Source organism: Dermacentor silvarum, chromosome 2 (assembly GCF_013339745.2).
Source record: "Dermacentor silvarum isolate Dsil-2018 chromosome 2, BIME_Dsil_1.4, whole genome shotgun sequence".
Lineage (NCBI taxonomy): Eukaryota > Metazoa > Arthropoda > Arachnida > Ixodida > Ixodidae > Dermacentor > Dermacentor silvarum.
Window position 1 is genome coordinate 178,144,388 of NC_051155.1, and position 19,124 is coordinate 178,163,511.

Genomic DNA, 19,124 nt, shown 5'->3' on the forward strand with positions numbered 1-19,124 from the left:
GTTGAATTCCAATGGCAGATCGCGAGCGCTCGGCCAGATCACGAACGGAGCGCGTCGCTCCGACTCGGATCGCTCCCACCAGCTCGCACCAAATCTGCGAATGGAATGCATACGCTCCCGCGGGGGCACTTAGTACACGAAAATGAATTGAGAGGGCGCTGAACTAGAGGTAAAATAGAGAGAAGAACAACAACTTGGTGGCGCAGCCCACCACACCGCTTCGAAGGAGATGCTTATAGCATCCATCCATTTATGTGCATCGTCCCAGCATTCTCTGGGTTTGTTTTCCTTCTGGTATTTCGCGCGAGCATCGCACGTGCTGGCGCGCTTGGGCTGTACGGTACCTCGTCGTCCAAATATCGCCGAACGACATCCTCGACGAACCCAATCACTTTAAGCCTCTTTGCAGGCAGGCGAAACATCACATCAAACGCCCGTTGACACACAGCAGCGTCACATTCACTGTCGGTAGAATCATCACTGGACTTGGAACTTGTGTCCGAGTCGGAGCTGTCACTATCTAGTAGCATGAACAAAAGCGCACGGCGCGTCGCAGCATCCATGCGGTCCATGTTTTCCATGTCTACTGCCCGCGACCGGAAACAGGCGACCATGACAGGAAGCAGAGGCGGGTGAAGGAAATACGTCATGCGGACTTCCGGTGAAATCTGCCGATTTCGGCGGAGCAGATATTTTTGCTCCACAGAGCGATCCGGAATCGGCGGCTGGTCCCAATCTGCCATTGGAACACACAACTCACGCTCCCATTCTGCCATTGGAATAGACTTGCTCCACACAGAGCAGAAATACTTGATCTGGATCTACCATTGGAATTCAACATAATTCTCTCAAAATACCGTTCCACAACTAACAGTTATATCTGCAGGGTCATCAATCGCACAGTTTTCTATTACCAAAGACGTTGACGGTGCACGCTCTGCCTATTTCCATTCTTTCATCCATATTATTTCTTGCTTACCAATTTCTTGTACGAAAACATATGAACTTGGCTTCTGTCAATTCTGTCAGCCGAACTACACGAACAATGACCATATACAAACAGCTGCAGGTCAGAACAATCAAGTTCACCAAACAAGTGAAGTCATTGGAACAAGGATCTGTGCCTTCAAATAAGAGCATGACTGTGGAGAATATGTTCTCTAGCAAATATGCACTTGGCATTCACAGAGCTCTGTGCTTAGGAAGAATCCAATAAGGTAATAGGCAAGTACAACAGGAAAAGCAAGCACCATTTGCCTATATGCCATTCACTCGCAATGCAAGCCTAAAGCAGGGAAGTTTAGTTTGCACAGCAAATTACCAGCAGTGCACTCAAGGTGTTTCCACAATAGCTACTACTGGCATTTGAGCTGAGCAAGGAACATTCAGCATATATAGAAATGTGAAGTTGCAAGAAGGCAATAAATAAGGCTAGTTGGTCCATCCATGTTACTTGTTGGCAGAGGTATTGACATATTGCCAAACGCAAGAAGGCACAGTTACCGACTAAATACACCGACACCAAATTTCATACGTGCTTGATTCACAGCACAGCTACTCAAATGACAAACGTCATGTGTAAGGACAGCTAAACTTTCAGAAGCCTTACAGTGCACTAAAGTGCGCCACTGAATATTATAGACTAGTCCAGCATAACAACATGCTAATTTGACCACCAAGGCAGCCAGAGAGAGTGACATCTTTGTTTACCCCTTTAAGTGTTTTGGAAGAGCTCAGTTCGTCAACGCAATCTTGGTCAACGGCAATAATCCTGTTTTCAAAGTGACTTGGGCAAACTCAGCACGTCCACATAGGTTTTCTTCTATACAGTTAAACCTGCTTATAACGAACCTCCATATAACGAATTCCTGGATATAACGAAGTTTTTCTATTCCCCGCCGTTACTCCATAGAAACACATATATTTGAGACCTCTACGTAACAAAGTGGCAGCGGGAGACCCCCTCGAAATAACGAATTTTCCCCGCCGACAACCTAGAGATTTCACACCAAATTTTGTCATTTTTGCGTGAGCAGCAACCGGAAGCACCTTCTCCACCACGACGGAATGCGAAGCGGCGGTGTCGCGCTTGGCGCGCTTGAATTTGCGGCGACTGCGAGGTGAGAGCGAGCGCACGTGTGCGTGCGCGCGTGCGTGTGTTCACGAGGCGGGCCTGCATCCCTCGACCCGGAGATCTTGCCGCTGCGGGCGTGACCTTTCCCCCTCCATTCATTCAAACCTGATCCCGCCACTTGCTGCAGCTGGCCTAGCCCGCCAAGCCGGTATTCTCCTTTTCCAGTTGATGTTGCCGAAAGAAAAAAAAAGTTTTTTTTTTCAACGCGCTGGCAGCACCTCTCTTTGGTTACTGCGCAAGTCTCTGCGCTTCACCTCACTAAGCTGACACTAGGTGACACTATACGACGCTACGACGCCATCGTGTCGCTCACTATTCGACACCTCGCGCTTGTGCGAAATGACATGCGTCCAAGCATCCAGTGCCTGGTGCGACACTCCAAGGATGAGTGCTTCGACGAAAACGGAAAACGGGTGCGCGTTACAATCGAGGGCGCGTTAGAATCGAGTAAATACGGTAAGCATTTCTTTTTCCGAGTTTTCGTGTCGAACCTGCATATAACGAAATCCTCTTTATAACGAAGTTTTTCGGGAATTTGTCAATTTCGTTATATCCAGGTTTAACTGTACTACATATACAGCTGCAGTGCCAGCATTTGAACTCTGCAGTTATTTCGCTCTTTTAACAGCGGAGCTGTTTAAGCCGACCGTCAGTCCGTAATGCATTAACAAAAAACCTCGCTGAACGATGGCGTCACCGCGCGTTGCCTAGCAACCACCTCACGAAGTGGCATGTGCTTCGCCTCCTCTCCATGCCGTGCATTGCCTAGACATGGGTCATTAAATAGAGGGAAGGAGAGCATGCGCGTGGCACACACTATGCTTGGGAGAGAGAAACAGAAAATGAGAGCAAGAGAGAGAGAAAGAAATTGTAGCAACACCAACGAGGCAACGCGCAGAGCTGCTGCTGCCGCCATCCGCGTTTCCTCGTTTGCCCATGTTTGCGTCGAATACGCGCGCGGTGTCCGTGACTGCAGCCGGCGCCTCTGGCGGCGGCTCGGCAGATTTCGTCCAGCCACGCCCCGGCAAGTGTGGAGGCGCAGCTTGGTCATGATGTCACCGGGGAGATAGAGCTCGGAGCCGCCCTGATGGCAGCCGAACTCTCGTTGACTCTGGGCAAGTACATGTAGCCCTGACATGGGACGACCAAAGAAGATCCGGACACGCAAAGAAAAAGCCGCTCATCGTGAAGCGCGTTGCGCAGCCAAGCGAAAATCTGCACGTCAGCAGTGAGCCGATTCGGAATAGCGTGCCTAGCAGTACCTAGCATTTCCCAGCAAAACTTAGCCAAGGCTAGTAAAACCTGGAAGAAGCTAGGTCGACCACCAGCTCTGCTGTTTACTCCAGCCTTGCACCACTAGTGCAAGCAGCCCACGTGGTTTTTTTTTTTTACTTAGAGAAGTCAGCACTTTTTCAGTGCCTCAAAGACTGCATTGATTCACTCTTCGTGTTCTACAACAACATATATGGCAGCCATTTCTTCAGTGCTGGAGGGGCGCATTTATTGTGGTCTTTGTTTTCTACACATAGATGGCAGCACTCTGTCAGCACTCAAATACGGCGTATTTGCCATCGCACGCTTTTTGTGCCTTTTGGCAGATTCGGAATGATGGCGGCTGCCACTGATAGCTTGCACACGAGTCGCACATGCGAAAGAAAGCTGCTGCTCAACTCTGACAGTGAAAGTGAAAGCTATGCACTAGAAAGATACAATGCACGAAGGAAGAAGCAACAGTAAAGTGGTACTGGAAGGATAGTAGGATTTGGTGCACACTCTGTGGCAAAGCTCTCTGCACCATTCCATGCTTCACGATATTCCATACAATTTGTGAAGTGCTTTAGAAGTGTAAGAATGCACAAAACGCTTTTTTCAGTGAATAAATTTGCCTTGTAGAATCGTAGATTTTGAATCAGGGCAAAATAAAGCATTATTCCTCATTTCTAACTGCACCGTTTATGGCAATGACAAATACATATGTGTTGCATAGTGAAGAGGTAAATGAGGTTATTACACTCAATACATGAAGCAAATTGATTGAACAATTTTTAGAAGGGTTTTCAATAGGTGAACTTAGAAAATAAGCCATAAATAAAAAAAGCAAAATAAGGTCACTTTTCGTCAACATAATACAACACCTAAGGGGTTAAATATGTTGCCAGCACCTTCCTGAAAGTGAATGTAGTCAAAGAAGAGTAATGTTTCAGCCTAGTCACTCCGGTGGTTACTTATTGCACCCAAATCGCTGAACAAGCCACGTCAAGCTACCAAAGCTGCCAAGCTTGCATCTGCATGTTAGCCATGTGCCTCCCATGCATGTGGCATTTGTTCCTTTATGTTTTAAAGAAGTCCCAGTCAACTTCATCGGCTGCTGTTAACAAATTTTCGTTGTTCAGACTTGTCAGGAAGCTTCCAATGGCACCAACCCCACCCTCACTGTCTGTGTAAACGGCGGCGTTGGCAATGATGCTACAGAAGTACCAGATAATGAGAGTTGCAAAGGAATTCGCAAACAATCAATTAATAAAGCACAGCCCCAATCACAATTCAAGTTGCCAGGGGATACAGATTAGGTGGATGAATTGACGGTACCTTTGTCTATGCACCGTGAAAACAGAGCTGAAGTACAGAATGACCTGCTATCATGGAAACGCACGTGCATGCAGAAATATGTTGACCAGTTCTTCTGGTCATATGTGGACTATATAGACATTTCTGGTGATCTTATTTTCTTTGGACTCCACATTATTCACAGTTCCTGGCGATCCCTGCCAAGTGTGAATAATCTGCTGGCAACTGTACCACCACTACAGCAAGGTGAATTTCTATTCTAGCAAATAAAACAAATCATGAGGTACTCACCGTGTACGAGATGACTGCCACAATGGCATTGGTCCCTGTAGGAAATTCGTCCATGTTGTAGTGATCATAGGCAGTTGGCCGCACAACAGGGGTCTGTGGTGTCTGGATGCGATACAGCTTGTTGTCTGAGCGGTAACGCAGTGCTTGGCATGGTGTGCCCATTGTTTGCTTGCCCATCTATGTGAGTGAACAATTAACCAGTTACTTCTTATGGCATTGCTTTGCATATCAAGTAAAGATCAAGCAATCAAAAAGAACAGCCAGAACAGAAAACACTAGCCTAGCCAGGAAGAATATCACATGCTTTTAGATCAGATGGCCACAAAATGGTCTCATAGTGCCAGAAACGGTAATTTTCAACACATAGAACAATGTCACTGTATGAAGCACTGAAATATTTAAATGCAGAAATGTGGTGAAGAGTTGTGCTATCCTACCCAATGAAAAAAAAGTTTCAAGCAAAAAGCAGTTGCTTCAAGCAAAATGCTTACCTGACACTGGTACATGTTACGAGGACTCTGGTTGAAATCTGAGTAAGGAATCATGTTTGCTAGCAGACTTAACATGCTAGTCTGTCTTAACTCCTGATGAGTGGTGATCTGAAAAAATGCAGTAGTATAAAAGGGCATCAGCAATACAGTCACCGTAGTCGTCACATCACAAAGGATATTTAAAACAAATTAATAGACATAGCAGCAATACAGGATAGTTTTACGACCTCACACCACTAGCATGCAACATGATACGGGGACAAGTTAAACAAATGGAAGGACGACTTTTGTGATTACAATGCACTGTTTATGTTTATAATTACATGCTATGACATCTAGTGATGCTTTCTCCAAAAATTCAAGTCAAGGAATGTTCAATGCTTGCGAGGGTAGCACGTTTCTCCAGCATTACAGATCATCTGCCACAAATAAGTATGTAACGAGCAAACAAAGTAGCAAGGTAAAGCTGCCTTAACATGACAATACTGCATGAATTTCTAAGAGCTGGCACAATTACTTGCTTTATAAATTAAGCAATCATAAACAGATCAGCAAATGAAGCAAGTGGCTGTTCCTGCTGCATCACTCTTGTACTAGCTTAAATTTAAAGGAACGCCAACAGAAAAATGCATTGAGATGTGTTAGTGAATTAGCCTTCCACAATGCCAAAATAGCCACTTCTACCGTGATAAGATGCTTTGTAAGCCAGAAAAGATACAAAAATGAAGAAGGGGTAGTGCCGCTGCGTTGAGTTTCCTACACAAGCTAGGTGTGACGTCATGGATTTGCTGACTCCTTGGGCTTAGTTAAATTTTTATTGTTAAATACGGCATGAATTGCATTCTAATAGAGCCGGAGACTGAACTTGGGAAGTGTCAAGAACTTTTACTGAACTATAACAGCTGAAATGCAATAAAATATCTTTATCATCCATGATGTCACACTGACATAATGGCCTAGGGCCTTAGGGGATTTTAACGCAATATTCAAAAATGAAACATAGACGACCATTTTCTCTTTAATAATGAACCTATTTCTGCGAAATCAATGAAACTAGAGTTATTCAAGAATACTTTATCAATCTAAGCTTATTCAGTGTTTCTCTTTAGTGTTCCTTTAATTCTTTCCTTACCGCTAGAAATGTGCTTATTTTTGGTTATTTTATGCTCTAACAATTTTATTTCTGGACATAGCAGTCGCAATGTTCATAGTGATACATAAAATTATAGGCTGATCACTGGTGTTTTGAATACTAGATCTAAAACAGTAATAACTGCTAAGACAGTTTTTGAGTATTGGCATGTGAAATTTCATAGAAGCGTCTCAAGGAACATAAAGAAAGTAATAACTTGCTAGTTTTAGTATAAGTACCGAGAGTAAAGAAAATCTAAAATATACGTATGTGCTTGGCTCCTAGTTCTCAACTTTTGTAAGTCAGGCCATGCAAAAAAAATACTATTATGCAGATTTATTTGCATTACTACTGCCGTGCCCATACTATGTGGGAAAGCAGTAGTTTTGCAAAGGTGAGATTGGGTAAGTTCCTATTGCACAGGGAGCAATTGTTTTGACTCATTGCAGCATGCACCTTGTTCATTTTTACTGCATTCTTTAGCCTCATAAAGCGATGGTTGTCAGGGCAGGAAGCATCCAGAAGCCTCCTAATAGTTGGTATTGTGTTTGATTAGCTTTTATGTCCACCCAAGCTGGTCTATATGCACATTCAACTGGCACTGGAGCCTCCATGTGTTATTTTCAGTTCCTGTACAGTACTGTACAGTAATGTGGGGTGTTGCACAATATTACCGTACAATAATAGCAGCACTTGTACAGGCGGTGTTTCAAAATGCTAGACTGCTAGTCAAACTTTGGCCCAAGTTCAGTCTGAAATCGACTGCGTGGTCTTGGGTGTGTGAAAACTCTATACATGACAGGAAGGATTGCTCGTAATAATTTGTACATACGCTGTCAAAATGCTGATGCATAAACGCAACCCACGGGGGAGCAATAAAATTGCACTTGATATTAGTCGAACACAATTATAAAAATAGTACACACTCATGAGCATCTACCGTTGCTTGAGACATCATCAAAACAGCCTAGATGTCGGATCGGAAAATTAGGCAACCTGACAGAAGCTTCTGTGTCTTTACTGCTGCTGCCATTTAAAAATTAGGTTGCTGAGTCAACGAAAGTGCAAATTTTGCGCAGTTTTATTGAGGAAGTGCTAGGAGCACAGAAAGCTAGTTTAGATGACACCTCCAGTCACCACACAATGTTCTATTTTTCTACACTCCCCAATCTGCCAAAAATTGTCAAAGCTGAGCAATAGTTAAAGGGACACTAAAGGCAAATACTAAGTCCCCCCCCCCCCCCCCCCCCCCCCCCGATCTGGACTGTTTAAATATCATTCCAGAAACCTCGCAACGCTTGTTTTGAGCGAAGAAAAAACTTGGTTTACGAGAAAATTACATCTGAAAGGTCTGAATACCTTTATCAAAATTCAAATCTCCGGCCACCCAACCGGGGAGTGGTGACCTTGCATACACCATCACCACCCTTTGCTGCCGTCGGAGAGTAAAACGGCGCCTGGCAGACAGCGGCACGGTTTTTTGCACAAAACGCAAACGCGGGGCCATGGAGAAACTGAGCCAAGAAAGAGCGGTGGATTCGCAGCTGGAGCTGCTTTTGGTCAAGTGGCGTGGATCGTTCGAGCATCCCGCAACATCACATGGATATGAAATGCTTTGCTACTTGCAGTTTGTGCTAGTTTCGCGAGACAGCTACGCCAGCGCAGCACTACGCGATAATGAAACTCCTGAAATGCGAAAGTGCGGGCGGCGCAGAGTCGAGCGAAAACGAAACCTTTCAACCGCCCGAGTCGTCAAGGGTAATGCCAGTGAGTTCTTTTTTTCTAAAACTCAAACTGGACAAGTAGCATTTTCTTTCGGCTTATAATGCAATACAATGTTTTTATAATGAGTGGTTGAGTACTAGTTACATAATTTAGGAGTGCCTTCGTCATCGGGCAAGTACTTGAATGTCCCTGGGGAGTCTAATCGTGTCCTGCACTTACCTCAATTTCTCGATTACTAAGGCTCTGTTCGCGATAATAGTATTGACGCCTTTCAGATTCTCTAGCACTAATCTATCACTTTAGCATGACTTAATATTTGCCTTTAGTGTCCCTTCAAAGTTCAGTCATCATTTCAGACAGTGCATGGTGTTGTTAATTGAGCCTTTGAGATTCTCTAGCACTAATCTATCACTTTAGCATGACTTAATATTTGCCTTTAGTGTCCCTTTAAAGTTCAGTCATCATTTCAGACAGTGCATGGTGTTGCTAATAGAAAAATTTCAACGGAAATGTCTAACACCACTTAGAATAACTGTCAATAATATTGATCGATTCCTATAGGCCCGGTAACGAAAGAGTTAAAATGTACACAGATTTCAAGTTTTCCCGAAAATAGTTAAAGTACTCAAACAGGGTCACAATGTTGTGCAACTGCCATACAGGATTGCACTCTGCAAAGAGCCAGACACCATCTCCTCCTTGAAAGGAAAAAGCACAACCACCGCTCTCTCTCATTACAGCTGTCAAAAAATAATGTTACAGTTGAACCTCATTATAGTGAAGTCACATTGAACAGAAAAATAACTCCATTATATCCTATATTTCTTATAAGTGCACACTACAAAATAAATGCACGCGTGATGCCTCTGACAGGCCAGCAGAGGGTCTCCTGTAAATAGGCAATAACTATAAGTAAATTTACCATTGAAAGTACAGTAGTCTCAAAAAAAAAAAAAAGACGACGACTTTCAATGAAACTATTAATAGGAGCAATAGTGCTACTTGTAGCTGTCCAGTTGCTGGCTAGCAATTTGAAACCTGTGGCTGCAACTCCAGGTAATGGTGAACTGTGTCCCACGATCTTATACTTATAGCAATGGAAAGCTATATACCATGTGAAATGTCAGCTACCTTTCACTAAGTGTTCATCATTTTTGCCACCAGAACATATAGTTTCAGCTGCAAGCGGACAAATCTTCACTTTGCCGTGATTGAATTGCTAGGATCTTGCATTCCGAGTTTCGTTATAGCAGTAGAATACTCAATGAAACAAAGAGGGGCCAACCAAATGTTTGATTTAGCTTGTTATATCCACATTCAAGATATTGAGTTCAACTGCACCTTTCTTTCACCAGGAGGTATAGTAGCCTGACTGAACCATTCTTGTTGTAAAGCAGACTTACCCCTTCATGGGCTTCCTCGGGCACTACGCAGATGCTGAGGTGCACTTGCTCAAATGTCCCAATCCACTCAACAGTATTCGTTCCCATGTTGAGAACAGGGCGCATCATGCGTGCAACGCTAGTGAAGAGAAATACACCTGGATACTGAGATGCCTGGCTTGTTTTGGGCACAAAGCCAATCTCTAATGTTGGGGGCACCTGAAAGCAGCAGTGGAAAGTTTGCTGTTTCTGTAGCTCTGTAGACTCTTTTGATGTTTACACAAAGAGGTCCCAAAGACTTGCACCCTGGAACAGCCTGCTAAATTTAGCAGATAACGAAGAGTACAGCAAGTTTCAACAGCTTGCAAATGTGTAGGGCCCTCTACTCCAGGGTTCATACAGAAGATTTGATCAAAAATCAAAGACAATTCAAGGTTTTCAAGGATTCCCAAGGCCAAAATTCCAGGAGGGGGAAACAAACCTTATTCGTACACATACACGTCTACTGAACTTCTAGTGAAAAAATTCAGAGCCCTTTCCCTGTCGAGAAAATGGGGGTAAGCGAAGCTTGTGGCAAGAAGACGCTGTCGCAGGCGTTCCGCTTCATTTGCCCTAAACTCAGGGTCAGCAGCTATGAGCTGACATTTGGCCTCAACATCGCGCTCTTGCAACTTGGGGTCTGCGGCTCGTCAGTGACATTTCGCCTGGGCTTCGGAAGCCCTCATGCTAGAATCGGACGACAAGCTTTGCGCTTACCCCCATTTTCTCGACAGGGAACGGGCTGGTGATTTCGTCTCTTTGGGTCCCACGTGTGACAAGGGTAGTTCAAGGGTGCATTATATGCAGCGCTGTGTGTGCCTTTCTTAGTTTGTCCCCCTCTCTCATGCTGTTACTATTTTTAACGCTATGCCACTTTCGATGGTGCGGAGGAACGGCGCTAGAGGACTATAGTTCCATTTCCGAAAGCCCGAGCAACCCTTTTGGCACAGGGTGTGCATATATTGCTCATATTTTGCTGAAATGTAGTCAGATGTAGCAGGGTTTGCCTCTCGGCACAGTTCGACACAAGTGGCGCAGTGGTAGCATCACTGGGAGTTGTAACAGTAGGGAAGGGGTTATGTACAAGGGCAAGAAGAGCAGGTTATATAGTAAATAAAAAAATACAGCAATAACAAACCTTTCAGAAAGTTGCAGTGCTACAATAACCAGAACTATGGCACTTGCCTTTTCTAGTCCACAGGCTTTCATAGTGCGAAGGCTGGTTACCAGATTTTCCACATTGCTGTCCTCAACATAGCCCAAGACACGACCATCAAGCACAACAACATACGACTCTGCAACGTTTGGCCTTATGCCGTCTAGTGGTGCCATGCCTAAGCCGACCAAGAGAGAAGGCAGGTGGCTTGTTGGGAACTGCTGGTTTACCACCTGTGAACAAGCCCACCCATAGAAAAACACATCAGCAAAACGTACAACAGATGACACAACCTATACTTCTCACAAAAGAAAAGTTTCATTGGAGCTTCTATCACCTCATGACTAGATGTTTCCTACCACATAAAGCCAACAGGCAATGACAAGGAAAGCTTGGGGAGAATGACTTGTTTATTTATTTGAAATGTGGAAGTTATATCTAAACGAAAATGAAAGCTAATGAAAAAGTTGATGAAAAAGTTGATGATGCGAGCGATGCTCTTACAAAATGAGCTACTGCGGCGCCATTTTCCCAGCCACTTTCCTGGGTATTTAGCTATTTATGTATGTGTACTACAGTTAATCCCGAGAGCCTTGGCGCCACCACTCAGGGACTTGGTGGTGGACGTCAAACATCCTTTCTGCCACAAGGCGCCACATGGTACGTGAACTTGGAAGAGGGCAACTGAATAATAAAACCCTCACATGCTACCTGAAGGCATCAAAGCTGTCAGAGACGAGAGCCTCTGGCAGCTTTGTAATGAGTGAGAAGAACGTAATGAGCAAGAAGGAAGGAATCGAGGGGCCCGGTTTTTGCAAGTCACAACCCCAAAATGCCAACAGACAATGACAAAAATAAAGAATACACTACCTCAGCCAGGGCAGTCATGTGGTTGAGCAGACCACAAGGGGCACCATCAGGTGTGTGCACGGGGCAGAGAAAGCCTGGTTCAAGAGAAAAAGTGCACATACAATAAGTTACCCCTTTGCAGTCGTATGTCAAGCTCCTCTCAACATACGGAAAAAATATTGCTTCCAGTCAGATGTCGGAAAGAACCTAAAATGCACATGCAGTGTTTGTTGTTCTTTGTGTTTGTTGAAGCACCTTTTGGAGACTTTTTCAAGTATATTGCACTTCACAGTGTCAGCATAGAAGGACAGCACCGTTTAGCGGCACACATGAAGCAATTTGTATGCGCTTTTCGCAGCGCAGAGCACCGAGGATGGCGACATTTTCCAAATGTGCATTTTCCGAAAATAATGCAGGCAAACTTGGTGAATCTGAAGAGGATTTTAGTTGTGAGGAATAATATATTCAGCCTTCAGATGCCCAGCAGACATCCTTGGATGACAGAATGAAGAACGTGCCAATGAGAACTTTCGGCTCTGGAGTTCTCACTGTCACTTTCTTAGAGAAAACAGTTCCTGGGGTGATTACCCACAACGTGATGCCCGCTGAAGACTGTACACTGTAGGAGAGTCCCGTGAATGAAGAAAATATTCTAAAATAAATTCACTTGCTACTCGTTTGTTCACACAAGAGCTCCTTCTGTGCGACGTCCAAAACATGCGAAATAGCTCCTGAGCGGAATGACTGCAATGGGTTGATGCTCAAGACCGCAAAGGGTTAACTGCTTGATGATGGTCTAATAGATATCCTAACAAATAATGCTATGGTGCAGAGCTTTCCCATCATCTCTTCATATGCACTCCATAATGCATGAACACGAAACATGAAAACTTCTTATAACAGGCATTCCGAGTTTTGACATACAATCCACTACAAATAAATCACAAGCAACTAATAGCATGAAAAGCTGTTTATGACAAATATCCTCATTTTTGCCCAAGTAAAGCATGTCTGGCGCTCTTCATAACTGGTTTCTCACACAAGCAGAACAAGTCAGGTACATTTGTTTAATTAACATTGATTATGTGCACTTCTGCTAAGCTGAGCTAATAAGTTACAGTAGAACCCCGCTGTTACGTTCCCGGGTGCTGCGTTTTCCCGGCTGTTACGTCGTTTTCGGCCGGTCCCGGCACAGCTCCCATAGAACCCAATGCATTGGTAACCCCGCTGTTACGTCACAACTGTGAGACCGTTCCCGCATCATACGTTGCGAACTGCCACACCGCGCAGGCCCGAGCGGCCATTTTGACTTTTCATGTCGCTTGGCTTGGTTGCTTGACGATGGCATTGGCCGCCCAAAGTGCTGGGGGCGACATTTATTACGTATTTTCGGTTTCCGCCAGCAAAAGTATGGCCTTTTATATCCGCTTTTGCTATCTACAGATGATGTCTATGACGCGTTGCGGCCCTAAAATTGGTTTTGGCTCATAGATGTTCCGTATAAAGTCCAAGGGCGATAACGCCGTCGCCGCGCGCCGTATGCTTTCTTTCGCGCGCGAGACGCAGTCGTCGGCTCCCCTCGCACGCTTTCACTCGCACATACAGCATACGTCGCCGCGCGCCGTATGCTGTATGTGCGAGTGAAAGCGTGCGAGGGAAGCCGCGCGGCCGTATGCTGAATGTGCGAGTGAAAGCGTGCGAGGGGAGCCGACGACCGCGTCTCGCGCGCGAAAGAAAAGCAGATAGGAAGCGCGCCTCCTTCCGTTGCGCTCGAGCATAGCCTCCTCGATAAACTCTGTGCCTGTCAAGACGCCGAGAGAACAATAGGGAGGCGCCGTCGGCAGAGTTGCAAACTGCCGCCGCTCATTTCGCTGAGGGCGCCACCGACGTAGAGTGCCACCGCGCCTCCCGTCTGCGGGGCGGGCGCGACGGCGACTGTTTTAATTGCTGCGATGGTGGAACAACGATCCACTGGGTGACCAGAGCCCTGTTTATAACGCTGTAGAGCACCATGGTAGTGTCTCGAATACAGTCTGTGAAAGTGCGAGCGCACTTGCAGCAACTGCGGCGTCAAAGTGGATTGCGCGTCGCACGTAGAAAAAAAAAAAAAAAAGAAAGAAAGAAAAAAAAAGAGAAAAAGCCCGAGTTTGTTTATTGTGGTTAACACGCTCTTAGTTATCGTAGTAAAGTGCAGAGAATACGCAAGTCGCAAGCTTTCTTACAGCTATATCTTGTAAAACACTGCCTGCAACGCTGCTATAGTGAGCCGTCCTTCTTCTTCTTCCTTCATTCTTATAGTGAGCCGTCCTTCGGGCCTCGGCGCACGTTAGTAGCATACTATTTTTACGACTTTCAGACAAGTTTTCCCCAAGTTCTTTTGTACCACATGAGCGTTGTGGCCGACGTGAATATTTATACCCAGAAACCTTTGCACTTTCTACCAATTCCGTGTGCCTTGGCGACCAGGAAAAATAGAAACAAATATTTGAGGACCTATAGAAAAAGCGCCGCATGCCTTGAATAAGCAATATGCGAGCAAATATTTTATTGCAAACGCTTTGTTGAACGATGCATGCAGCTCAGACATACAAAACCCCGAGATGCAAACAGTTCAGACATACAAAATCCCGAGGGCGCTTCTGTCACTATATATGCGTTGCTCGAAGTTACATAGTATCCATGTGAAGAAGTTCACGGTGCTTAACCCGCACATGATGTCTGTGAAAGAGCGTGGCCTCTTCGAAGGTTTTTTCTTTCTTTTTTTTTAATAACGTGATCGCACGTCAAAAGCATCTAGCAATCCCGGTCGCTCAGCGTTAAGCTCAGGTCCACGGTCACCCAAGAAGGTTTAAAATGCGTGGACCGCACCAACGTTGCGAGGTTTGACCGTACTGCACGAGAAAAACCGACAAAAACAATGCACCCGACTTGCGATCCCAGATGAGGTAACGGAGAGACGGAGACGCGGGCACACGGCAGGAGTCATGAGCTAGTCAACGTCGGTGGCGCCATCTCTCGGTGGAAACGACCAATAGGGAGAGGGGAAAGCGACGGCCGATCGAGCGCCGTTTGACAGGCACAGAGTTATCGAGGAGGCTATGGCTCGAGGCACCAGCGAGGGAGCGAGGGGGGGGGGGGGGTAGTGGGCAGCGTTGTGCTCTGGCATCATACTGCGCGGCGGCGCGCGCGCGGTCCCGCGGGCCCTATCTTGAAAGCGATCTGCGTGGGGGTAGATTCTACGCAGTGTAGGTGCGTCGGCGGCTCGTGGCTTTGTGCGTGCTGCGTGTTCTCGGCGCTCAGTTGAAGCGATAGACAACAGCACGAAGGTCACTTCGCTCGCTTCTGCAGCGGCGCTTAACTGCGCGTGTCCGCGCTCATCGAGTGTGATGTGTTCATGTTTGCCTGTGGGCGCTGACACTATGTTTGTTAATTAGTTAATAACCGAACGTTTACAAGTTTATACAGACGATAAAACTACTATTCTTACTTTGTATAGCTCACCGCAATCGATACTTCGGCTGTCGGGCGAAACTACTTTTTGTCACACGTAAGAATTAAAATAATATTGTGTGCAGTTCAACACTACTCCCATTTCTCAATTTTTCCTGTTTCCTGGCTCTTGCGTTTCCCGGCTCTTACGTTTTTTTTTTTACGGTCCCATGAAAAACGTAACAGCGGGGTTCTACTGTATAACCCATCAACTTGAAACAATGCATCTTGATTGATTTATTTCATTTACTGTTATGTAATATTATTTTAGGGGCGGAGTGCTTGAAGCCTGCTTCACCTCCGCCGTGGGTTGGCCACCATGTAGCCCATAGAGCCAATGTATAAAGACGCCTGAAATTTTGAATGCTGAAACCCTTCGCCACCCGATTGTATTGCGATGAAACATACCAAGAATGCAAAGGGGCCACTGTAATGTAACACAGTATGTATTCTTTATTTATACTCTCAATGCACCCGCCATTTCGTGTCACAGTGTGAGCACCAATACGCCTAATAAGTGCACTGGCAGGCCTTCACAGCTGTTTCAAACGTGCTTGTGGCGATTTGAGCCCATGGGGGCAGTGATAGACATGCATTCGTTGTTTCAGACTGCCAGATTTTTATAACATTTTCACGGTCCCTAGTCTGTTAAAAAAAATTGAACATTGACTGTAGTTATATTACCAATGTACCTTCAGGTTGATGCTAACGGGAGTATACAGCATACAGCTACAGCATACAGCACCCACAAAGAAACAGCCTGGTAGAGCGCACAAACCATACCGCGAAGGACATCGTGCAAGAAGTCACACAGGAATCACCGTTCAAGATTGTTTATGGGAGGACCTGAAGACTTCCGAAAGTTTTTTTTTTTTTTGGCTTCAACCCGTTTCATCAATGTTCTGCTGGCACCAACACTGCTGAGCTCCTTTGCAAGGCTCGCCTCAGAGCTCGGCTGGCCATAGCACACCACCATGCGAAATTCAGCTCGCCTTCCCTACAATGCAACTGTCCATCATCATAAGCAGGAGATCCTCATGCTGGTTCAATGTATAAAGCATGTGCCGCAGCGTTGCCAGAAGTTTCTACTCCGGTTTACCGGCACCTTTTGTGTAGTGAAGGCTCTGAGCCCTGTCACCTCACCTTTCGAATAGCAGCTATCCGTGAACTAGGCACCAAAAGCCAGAACCGTGTTTTTCCCGCTCACGCCAACCAGTTGAATTTCTATGTTCCTCGTGATTTCTGCACAGACTTATTTTTGCCTAATAGTAAAGAATAATAGTAAAGTAGGAGAAGGGGTGGCGAGTGAAACAATAGCTGGCGCGTTGTAGCGGAGTACGTGGCACAATAGAAAGTGACTGCGCATGATGATGGCAGTAGAGAAAGAGAAGGAGGAAAGGAGCTGGACGTTAGTGGATGTGTTAGATTTGCTGCAGACAACAAGATCGTGTACTCGTATTGATCCCAAGTTATCATGTAAGGGTTAGAGTGACTGCTTTTGAAGCACGCTAATTTCATCGCCGCGTATCCAACACGATCTGCATGCCTTCTGGCATATAAATGGCCCGGTCTTCGCGCCTGCTTTCACACTTTCCAAAATACATGCTGATTTTGGTGCCATTCCTTGTCTCTGTCAAGTTATCGTTTCAATCTGTCCTGTCGACCTGGACGAACCTTGTACCAACAGTGGCCTCAGCCAACACGGCACTGTTCTGCGGATTGCGATATTAGGGCGCAGTGTGCGAGATTCCTACATTGGGCCCACATCAGGGAGCACATAAGATAGAAGCGCTCGCAGAACCATCATCCGCGACTGCGTCAAATCAGCTGAAGCAGTCCGACCAAATCGCACTCAGCACTCCTTTTGCGCCAAAAACAATGAAATGAGGCGCTCGCTTGTGCAGCATCAAGCACAAGGGGCTCCACAGTGTGCGCGAAAAGTACAGGTCTCTACACTGAATATACAGTATACTGAATATTTGAAAAACTGAATAGTAAATATTTGATTCATGAATCAAATTATTCGAATGCTCACAATTCGATTTGATTTGGTGTTACTCGAATATTCGCACAGTTCTAATAATATTGGTGATGGTCAACTAAAATTTGCTATGGCAACACAAGGCATACTTGATATGACTGGTTCAATGTGTGCAACAGTGCAGCAGCATCAGCTATCATACGTTAAGTAAAAGGAGACACAACACATGCATTAAGTAATCTAGCTGCATTCATTCGATAAGTAAGCTAGGAAAAGTAAAGCTGCATCTCACCCCAGGCCTCGGGCAACAGCTTTCGCACAGCGGTGGTGCGCATCTCGGCAAAGAAGGCACCTCGGTGGACACAGCGGAAGTGCGACAGGTATCGCCAGTAGTTGAGCTTCTCTGCGATGACTGTAGTGCCTGTGAACTGCATCAGGCCTAGGCCTGACTTGGTCACCACATTACCGGTAGCCAGGAAATAGTTCATGGCTGATGTTATGTCCCATGATGTTGCCAGTGCTCGGCTGAAGTTGGCTGCAAAATGTCAGTACAATCACAGTGTGAATGCATGTGGTACCTCAACCTTAAAAGGAATGCTCCAGCTTTTTGGCAGTAAAATGAGGTACAGTGTAGACCGCTTATAACCTAAGTCGCCGGAGTCGTGAATATCTGCACTATAAGCGGTACCGCACTATAACCAAAACGATTTTCAAGCCCTGCACGTATGCAAAACATGTAGACCAAGCAGCCTCGCGTATTCGAGAATCGAAGCGTGCGACTGGGAGTTTTGTATCTGTTTAAATTTACTAACGTTGAAAGGTTAATGTCCAAGTACCCACGACCTTCACATGAAGCAAAGTAATAATTTTAAAAATGTCTCAGTTTCGCCCGAAAGGCGATAGCCCGAAATTGCGATAGCAAATTAGTAGAGAGCTATAAGGAGTAGGGATAGTAGTTTTATCGGCTGCATAAACGTGGTGTCAACGCGCACAACCAAACATGAATAGACTCAATGACCGCAGACAGCCAATGTCAAAACGCGGGGGTGGGGAAACGTGGCCGCCACAGCGAGCGAAGGTTCGCGCTGTCTATCGCTTCAACGGAAACTGAGCGGCGTAAGTACAGCACATACAAAGGTCAGAGCCGTGTAGAGATCGCTTTCAAGATACGGTGCGCACGACAACACCGACAGCCAGCACAGGCACGAACGCATTTGTTGGCAGAGTAGAAGCCCCCCCCCTCCATCCCTCCCGTGCTGACTTCCCGCTTTGCTCCTTTCACACGGGAGATTGCGTGGCCAGTTCCCCTTGCCCCAGTTGCAAGATACGCATTTGGTGCCGCAGCACAGCGTCCCCCCCCCCTCGTTGGTCTCCTCTCCCATCGGTGGGCGCACCTCGTTGAGAAGCATGCTCGCTACTGCCCTTGTCAGCGAGATTTTCCCGCAGAAGCCGCATTATAACCGGTATTTCGTCTCATGCAGCTGCACTGTAAGCGGTATACGTATACATGGAGTGCTATGGGGAAATTAATGGGAGTCTGGAAAGACCGTACTATATCCGGTCCTGCACTATAAGCGGTTACGTTATAAGTGGTCTATGCTGTACTAGCTGAAGCTTTCCCATATGCAAGATTTACTTAGCATGCACATACAAGTAATGTTCCTAATCACATTTTACGGCAGTAATTGTTGCTTCAGTATTGTTCTTCACACAAGAAGTGAAGAACACACGAACTGGATCCGTACAATAGTAAGTATTCCTGTATTTCTATACAACAGAAGGCGAGTCTTAGTAACTGCGATGGCATTTAAAGGCCCTATTCCCTTTAAAGTGTATGGCCATGGGCAAAGTGAAGCAACAGCCAAGATAACTGAAGGTAACTGAGTG

The 19,124-nt window shown here is 45.7% G+C and overlaps 1 protein-coding gene across 1 annotated transcript in view; it reads right to left on the reverse strand.

The window, feature by feature from the left end:
• The window catches only part of LOC119442197 (DNA-directed RNA polymerase I subunit RPA2-like), a 62,585-nt gene that overhangs the window by 20,437 nt on the left and 23,024 nt on the right, over positions 1-19,124 (reverse strand). The window contains exons 14-19 of the mRNA XM_037706976.2: positions 17,530-17,772; positions 11,789-11,862; positions 10,948-11,151; positions 9,745-9,942; positions 5,485-5,592; positions 4,994-5,170 (exon numbers count right to left, since the gene is read on the reverse strand). Of these exons, the coding sequence (XP_037562904.1) occupies positions 4,994-5,170; positions 5,485-5,592; positions 9,745-9,942; positions 10,948-11,151; positions 11,789-11,862; positions 17,530-17,772 (1,004 nt within the window). The remainder of the gene's footprint in view (positions 1-4,993; positions 5,171-5,484; positions 5,593-9,744; positions 9,943-10,947; positions 11,152-11,788; positions 11,863-17,529; positions 17,773-19,124) is intronic.